The sequence below is a fragment of the Pyrus communis genome, chromosome 6 (genome assembly GCF_963583255.1).
Source record: "Pyrus communis chromosome 6, drPyrComm1.1, whole genome shotgun sequence".
NCBI lineage: Eukaryota > Viridiplantae > Streptophyta > Magnoliopsida > Rosales > Rosaceae > Pyrus > Pyrus communis.
Window position 1 is genome coordinate 15,710,393 of NC_084808.1, and position 8,215 is coordinate 15,718,607.

Here is an 8,215-nt window from a genome sequence, read left to right on the forward strand (position 1 = left end):
TTTTTATTACTCACAATATTTTTCACACTTAGAAATGTCCTTCGATGATTTATTTAACAGACATCCTCTTTTCCCTTCACAAAACAGTTTAACATCCGTATCGGCTACGAAAGTTGTTCTTTCATGCCTTCAAATCTAAAGTGAAATTTGAAGGTTTGGTTGGAGATGTTCTTAGAAGCCTTCGCCAGTTAGATAGATCTCTCACGTGCTCAATGCACCATATGGCAATGATTCTTACCAACCACAAGCAAGTGATACAGTTTTTTATTTTTTATTTTTTACATTTTGTCTTCTCTCTCCTCTTAGTTGTACGGATCACAAATAAAAGACGCTATTAAAACTGTGCATTGAATGCAAGCGAGCTTCTCTACAATATGACTCAACAAGTCATTTAAATCAACTAGTTTGGCAGGAGTGGCCTTGTCACTCAACTCCTTGGCACTACCAAGTGCCAAACGTGTCCCATCCCCTCTAATTATGGGCTCCCAAATAATAGACGTACACAGATTAGACAGCTTGTAATTCATAATCTATGATTAGTATTTCAATTTGATTTCAGGAGGAAGGCAATCCAATAATACAAACGGGGAGGCGATTCTTTGGTGGTCTAAAAAGTAATATATTTAAAGCATCTCCAATAGAAATGTCAAATGTCTAAAACAGGAATCAAATTCCTGATAGAATGCCATGTGGTAAAATTTGAAGGCATGATGAAACCCTATTTGGCATGTCAAAATAAAATGTCAAATTTCATTTTTATGGTTGATATTACAAAATAACATTTTGAAAAGTCTCTTATTCCAACCGACTAATGGAGATGTCAAATCAAAATGGTTTTTTGTTATTTACAAAATCAAGTGGGTCAAAATTCAAGAAATAATAATTAATGAGTGAAGAAAAATAAAGAAATATGTGGGCTCTAAAAACAAATTGGCATTGCTTTACATCTTTTTGGTGATGCTTCAACTTCTTTAGAAGCACTTATTATAAAGTGATAACACGCCAAGAATTTAATTGTGTAGGAAACACTTTAGTACATTATTCAGGTGAACACTCTCTCCATAGAGCACTCGTGTAGGAAGGACATTTAATTTAAGGCCACCTTTAACAGAAAGGTCCAGAAGGTCAAAGGGTCGAAAATAACCTTAAAATCATCTCCAATCAAGGGTCAGGCCAAAAGGCTTATGGACCCCACTGGACAAAAAAGGGTCAAAGGGCCAATCGGGCGGGCTAACAAATTTGAATCTCAACGGCTAGCTGACGTCAGCTAGCCGTTATTTTTTATTTTTTTTACATTTTTTTTTTGGCCAAAAATTTAAAAATAATATTTAATTAAGGTCCAAAAAGGTGATTGGTTTTATGTGGGGGTGTTACTTTTATAAGCATGTTTGATTGCTCAAACCTCTCCCACAGCTAATGTGGGACAAATATAATGGGTGTCACACATGCAAGTTTTTGCTTGCTCAATTCTCTCCCGATGTGGGACAAATATAATGGGTGCCCCAAATATAAGCTTCCTATTAGAGATGGTAAATGTGCATTTATACATGTAACTATCTCAAACTAAGTTGTACTAGTATTTGGACACTTAAATTAAAAAATTAATTTAATATACAACTATTAACCGCCACAAGTAGACATGAAAGCGGTGCCAATTACTAACACATCCAGACCTGGAAAGTCCAATTGGACTCCGAATCGAGTTGTGATGGGCGACACCTTGAGGTGACCTAACCATAAGGGTAAGTGGTGAGAAAAAGTGAATAAATTAAAACTAAACTAGAACTAATTAAAATTCAACAGTGAAAGAGTGCGCAGTCGTGGGTGCACATCACCCCCTATCTGTTAGTCGATGTGGGATGTGACAATTACTACGACGAAGTAAGTGTTTTCACAATTTTATTTTAAATATTTAATTATCTTACATTTAATTTAAGTTGTTGTAGCTTTTAAATTTTAGTAATAAATTATGTTTGACCCTCGGTTGGATATAGTAAGAAATATGGTCTTGTTCATTAAAATATTAATTTCTTAAAGGACCAGAAAGCTAAAACGAACCATCTGAACAACCTTCAATTGGTGCTAAACGTAAATGTGAGCATATATACATTGACTAGAACAAATTTATTTCCGATAAACGTCCAAGATCACTTTTACACATATTTTAATGAGTGTTGTTATTGGCACTAGCACTTACTGCAAAGTGAAAATTTTCAGCCACATTTCGAAAGAAAATTGAGGGTAAATAATCTATTTCTTATTTCCTCAGCTTTCTTATGTAGTCTTACATAAAATGATTCACACATTTGACCACTGAAATCATCAAATTTCAATTCAAACCTCTTGAGTTTCAAATTATTCCCTAAATGCCCCACTAAATCGGAGAAGATGACAGACTCAGAGCTTTGCCTTTGGAGTAGCAATCGCCACTCCAAGCACTCCACACAACTCCGGATACAAGCTCTTCCTGATCTCCGCGTAAACGTCGCCGTTCCACTTCCTCTTCCCCAACTGCTCCCCCAGGCGCACCGCAGCCTCCACCGTGCTCTCCGCGCTATCGTGCGCCGACTCCACGATCCCCATTTTCACCGCCTCCTCTCCCTTCACCTTCATCCCCCTCAGCATCACGTCCCTCCGACCCGACACCGACCCGATCTTCGACCGAAACGCCGCCGTGAAGTAGTCCGGGAACGGCAGCCCCAAATCGACCTCGCTCATGTACAGCACACCTCTGTCGCGCCTCATCAGGAAGTAATCGTGGCTCAGGGCGAACAAGAAGCCGGCTGCGGCGGCGTGGCCTTGGACTGCGGCGATCGTCGGCATCGGGAGCGAAAGGAGCGCGACGACGACCGGCTTGAAGGCGAGGACCATTTGATTGAGGCGGGCGCGGGCAGCGGTGGCGGAGCCGGCGGATTGGGCCCAGCCGAGGTCGAAGCCATTAGAGAAGAACTTGCCTTGGGCGGTGGTGATGAGGACGGAGCCGCGCGTGGCTTGGGACTTGGCTTCGGCGATGGCGGAGAGGAGGGAGTCGATGATTGGGAGGCCGAGGCGGTGGTCGTGGTCTCCGGTGAGGGTTAGGAAGAAGAGATCGCCGCGCTTCTCTAATGTGCACATTGCTTTTGCTGCAGCTGAGGAGAGTCCTTTGGGTTGTGTCTTGGTTTTCTCGTTATCTTTTTTTTTATTATGACTTTTTTGTTTATTCGTAATCGGGTCACACTTGCAAATACCAACGAATCCGGTTCGTACCCGGTTTAGCTTGGGTTTGAAAGACCGGGAAAGATTTGGCGCTGACTCCATAGTTTTGTACTCTTTCGCCTAACTTTTTACCTCTTTCCCTTTTTCTCTAAAATTTAATTATAATGGTATTTATAATATTATTTGTTTTTAATTGGAATTATATGTTGGCATTGGCAATAATTTAATTACAACATTGATGGATGTTGCAAGGGGGTGGTCAATTTTATTGGATCTCTCGGAGTCCCCTGTGAAGAAAAGAGGGAGAGGGTTTTGAACAAGTTCAACGACACCGAAGGGGAAATGGTAAGCTACAAGGATCACATTCTGTTTCTTTGCTGTCATAGTTTGTCAGCAATCTTCTTGCTAGTTAGAATATTTTGGGAATGTATTATGTTTCAGGTGTTGCTGACGTCCATGAAAACCCCCATCTTTGTAGCTATAATTTGGATGTTTCTGGTAGCACTAATCATTTCATCCCTGATGTTAAAAACATCGTCTTTGCCCTTTTTTAGGATCCGTGGTGGAATCCTGCAGTCGACGAGAGGGGCAAGCGATCATGAGAATTCATCGCATTGGACACGAGCCAAGTGTTGTGTTAAAACTGGTCCAGGCTTTACAACTTCTCCTGCATCATTGTTGTTTTCCTTTATTGAGTTGTACAAAGCAAACTCTTGCTTTGTCGCCGGAGCTCTCACCGACAAGGAAGAGTTCGATATGCCGGAATTGATGAGCTCAAAATGCTTTTCACCTAGGTCATCATACAAGGATGTTCAAAAGAGAAAATTTGCATTTGGGGATTTTCTCTGTGTAAATCATGGGGCTCTCTCTTTGCATTCATATTTTTCGTCCAAGCAATTTAGCATACTTATGTATAAATAATTAAATATGCGAATATTCTGGAAAAATGACGTTTATACCCTTTGAGACAGAGACTATCTGGTTTGACTATGTATTTCTGTAATTTTCCCAACGGCTCTGATTATGGTTACGTGGTCACTTGTAAGCCTTAATCAACACCATTAGAATGGTTTTGGGTTGATCAAGGCTTATAAGTGACCACGTAACCATCATCAGAGCTGTTGGTCGGAGATAGTTGACACGTCGTTCTTTTTTGATGTCGTCCAACCAGATAATAATAATAATAATAAACTAATTAATAAAAAAAGGTCAAAATCCAGGGGAGCAAAAACTGCAAGCTGCAAGCGTTACATGGTAATGCCCAAAACAGTCGGTGGTGGGGCCCACGTCTAAATTGGTAGCGTAAAATCTAGATGCCTTTCGGTTGGGAGGTTTTGTTGGCTCGGTCGTAGCTCCCCAGCTGCCTACTCGCTTTTCGGCTCAGCTTCATATTTTTATTTTATCATTATTAAATAAAGAGTTCAAAACAATTACAATAATGGTAGGAGATGATAAAGTTTTGAACATGGAAGTAGAAATTAACAGTGTATCCACTAGTATATGTACTCATCCTCAGATTGTCTGCACTTTCCGATATACCATTGTTAAAGTTTGGGAGGAGAAGGGAAGCTTCACCATTGACATACGCGTAAAACGTTGAAATTGTTGCATTGTTTTCATTTAGTTGATGCATTTCATGATGGGATCTTCGTTTAGGCGCGCAAGTTTTTTTCTTTCAACTCTTTATTTTGTTTTATTTTATTTTTCAAATAAGTCAAGTTCAAGTAGGGGTGGGTTTAGAAACCAAAAATCGAAAAAAATCTGACTGAACACTGAACCGAAATTGAAAAAAAAAAAAAAAAACAAAAACAAACCGAACCTTATTGGCTTAGTTTCAATTTTGGAGGTTTGGGAAACCGAACCGAACCGAATCTCTTTACACTCTATAAATGTATGCCCCTAATGTTTCTTTTGTAAAACTTTGTTGCCAAGTTTGAAACTAAGCCTAAGGCTTTTTCAAGGTATTGGTTCAATTAGGGAGGATATTTCATTGGTTATAAAAGAAAGTTTTGGAAGACTTTGGAACTTGGAAAGACTTATCTATTTGTTTGTTTTTTTTAATGAATACAGTGATCATTTTTCTTTGCAGTTGATGTTGTTGATAGAATAGAATTGGTTTATATGATATTGTATATATACTACCTTCCCACTTTCCACTTTCCCATTTTCTTATTATTATCTAACAATGCAAGCCTCTTTTCTAAACTCCATATTAAAAAATATCAAGTTTTATAAAATAAGAAAAACCAAAAGCGAACAAAACCAAACAAAAAAGAAAAACCAAACTGAAAAAAAAAAAAAAAAAAAAAAAAAAACTGAAAAAAAATTGAACCGAATCAAACTGAACCGAAATTTCAGTTTTGGCAAAAACCGAACCGAATGAATTCGAACCCACCCCTAAGTTTAACTTGTTATTTGAAACTTAAATCATATGAACTATTCAAAAAGGCCAAACTAAATAACCTGATTGGTTTACAAAAAATAAAATAATAATTCGAGTGGTTTGGTTAGTTTTTACATTCATCTATCTCCCCTTCTCAAAATTTCTTTACATTTAATGGGTAAACAACTTCTCAATCATTACCTAACTTTCAGTACGAAGTTTCCTTTCGTTGTTTTTTTTTTTTTTTTTTTTTTTTTTTTTTTTTTTTGAAAATTAGAAGCATTTCATTTCCAGGGCTGTAGCCAAAAGAGCAAAGGAAGTCAACCAAGGCTAACAACATCTGAACATAGAGAATCCCCTTGCATGCATCCTTCCTATTTAGGTCTCTTTTTCACTAATTTTGAGTCTTTCGATCAAAATAACTTTACTACTGCCTGATTGAAATTGGATAATAACTTAGTTAAACCAGTCCAAATTAATCACTAAGTGATTAGTTATGCCAATGGTTTGATGCCTAAACCAAAACCATGATGTTGTAGTGGTACGAAGTGTTGTTCGAGGTTTAATCAAACCAAATAAAGACTGCAACTAGCCCTAATTAGCCTAATTTCTATGTCACACAAATCAAATATATATTAATGCACTAAAATATTGTCCATAAGCACAGTGTCAGTGTAGTTCCAATTTTGCCCTCGCTTAGTTTGTGTTATTACAAGTCTTGAATGTCTCTTCGGTTTGCTGAGTTTCCGAGCGATCGTCCACTCCCTTCGACATCATATACCTGGGATTTGGATCCTCTCCGGATCCCCTCTCTGGGGATCTCGAGGATCAAGACACAAGAACCGTTCATCAAAGATCGTGCAGCCACAATTAAATACTTTTTATATTTTTAACAATAAAATAATCTCGTTTTACGTTAAAAACATTTAATTATAGATGCACGATCTTTAATGAACGATCCTTATTTCTTGATCTCGGATCCCAAGAGAGGGGATCAGGAGAGGATCCAAATCCATATAACTGAAGCGAGAAAACTCAATTTTCTCCTCTACTAGTTTGTTCTTGCTCAACTTGGATTCAAACCAAAAATCTTCCCACCGAGTCCGACCTTATTTCTCTATGCTCCTTGCTTCCCCTAACCCTAGAATCCAAATTTCAGGAGCGAATTCGCTCGAGATCGTTCCAATTCTTGGTTGTGATGAATTTGATTTGATTGAGAATATGTGACCGTGATCAGAATCATGGGTCTTGTAAACCCCTAAACTCCAACATTTCTCCGCTTATGATGTGTGTGAGTGACGTGAATGTTAAATCCAGTTTGGTGATAAGGTAAACAAAAAACCAAATTGTTTTTTATTTCTTAAAAAGTGAAAAAAAACCAATTCAGTCTTCAAATGTTGAAAATCTGGAAAATCGGTTAAACCAAAACGTACCCAAAACGAAGTAAAAATTAACGCGCGTTCCGTGTGTCTGAGAGTCGTATTTTGTTGGAGTGACACAGCCAAAGTCGGGGGGCTTGAAGGAGCCAAAGCCGCGTGCCAACCATACGCCTTTCTCTCTCCTCCCTCTCCCTCGCTTATATATATTCACACCCCCTCACCACTTCCTTACGGAGTTCCATCTGTTGCACACCAAATCCCAAATCCATCGCGCTCTCTCTCTCCCGTCCGAGATCTCATCCAAATCAAATCAATGGCAGAAGCACCGCGACCGAGTTCCGGCAACCGCCGCCAGCCCAGCCGCCTCCAGCGGCGAGCCCCGCCCCCGTCTTCCCTTCAAATAAACCGCGTCCCCGATTGGAACGTCGCCATCCCCCTCCTCTCCCCTCTTGTCTCCCCCGATCAACCGATCGAGACCAAATCCCGTGACGACTCGCGGTACCAGCGCCAGCACCAGCAGAAGGAGCTCCCGCGCCACCATCATCAGGGCGCGGAGGCTGACAAGTCGGCGCAGGTGGCGGTGTTCAAGAAGTGGCAGCACCCTGCGGCTCCGTTTTGCTACGAGCCGGCTCAGATGGTCCGGCCTTTCGTTCCTGTGTAGTTGGTTAGCCGGATTCAATCTAGTTTAGAAGGGTTCTGATGGACCCTTATTAATTTGTAAAAACAGTCTGTGTAGATCTCATCTAACGGTGTATGTGCGTTCATCTTAGTCGATTTGTGATCAAGCATGCACCTGATTTTGCCAATTGTTTCGTACATATTCCCCTAGAAAATTTGCTAATTCCTATTTGGGTTCGTTTGTTGATTAATGCTATGATTCGTTTATCAATACGTAATGTGTGTAATCAGAATATAAATTGAAATGAATTAACTCTTATATCAATTTATATTTATCAGAATGCGAGGAATTGAATTAAAAGTTTAAAATGGATGGAGTCAAATTTAAATCCTACTCAAGAAGCTGTTTACTATAATTTTCTAAAATCAGAGGAGGAATTAGGGGTTGGGGGAAAAGTTCATGAGATGCCATTTTCGTGGTGGAAGGGGGATGCTTTGGTGAATCATTGAATCCAACGGTCATGATTCAGTCAAAGGGTTCCATTGTATAAACTTTGAGTTATTCCAAAAGTTGTCTAATTCTTTTTGGCCTTACAAAGTTGTCCAATTTCCAATATTTTACCTGATTAACACTAACAAA

The 8,215-nt window shown here is 39.3% G+C and overlaps 2 protein-coding genes across 2 annotated transcripts; one reads left to right on the top strand and one right to left on the bottom strand.

Annotated features, from left to right (window-relative positions):
- Positions 1 to 2,235: 2,235 nt before the first annotated feature.
- LOC137737144 (enoyl-CoA delta isomerase 2, peroxisomal-like) lies at positions 2,236 to 3,311 on the bottom strand. Its single transcript, XM_068476535.1, has one exon. It carries the CDS (start codon positions 3,295 to 3,297, stop codon positions 2,398 to 2,400), a length of 900 nt encoding a protein of 299 aa, XP_068332636.1. The 5' UTR covers positions 3,298 to 3,311; the 3' UTR covers positions 2,236 to 2,397.
- Positions 3,312 to 7,173: 3,862 nt separating this feature from the next.
- Positions 7,174 to 7,877, top strand: LOC137738351 (uncharacterized protein At4g14450, chloroplastic-like). Its single transcript, XM_068477989.1, has one exon. The coding sequence runs from the start codon at positions 7,271 to 7,273 to the stop codon at positions 7,616 to 7,618; it is 348 nt and encodes a 115-aa protein (XP_068334090.1). The 5' UTR covers positions 7,174 to 7,270; the 3' UTR covers positions 7,619 to 7,877.
- Positions 7,878 to 8,215: the final 338 nt, after the last annotated feature.

What these genes read in the sequence shown, in the direction of transcription:
- LOC137738351 (XM_068477989.1), top strand. Translation starts at nt 7,271, where the DNA reads ATGGCAGAAGCACCGCGACCGAGTTCCGGCAACCGCCGCCAGCCCAGC.
- LOC137737144 (XM_068476535.1), bottom strand. Translation starts at nt 3,297, where the DNA reads ATGGAGTCAGCGCCAAATCTTTCCCGGTCTTTCAAACCCAAGCTAAAC.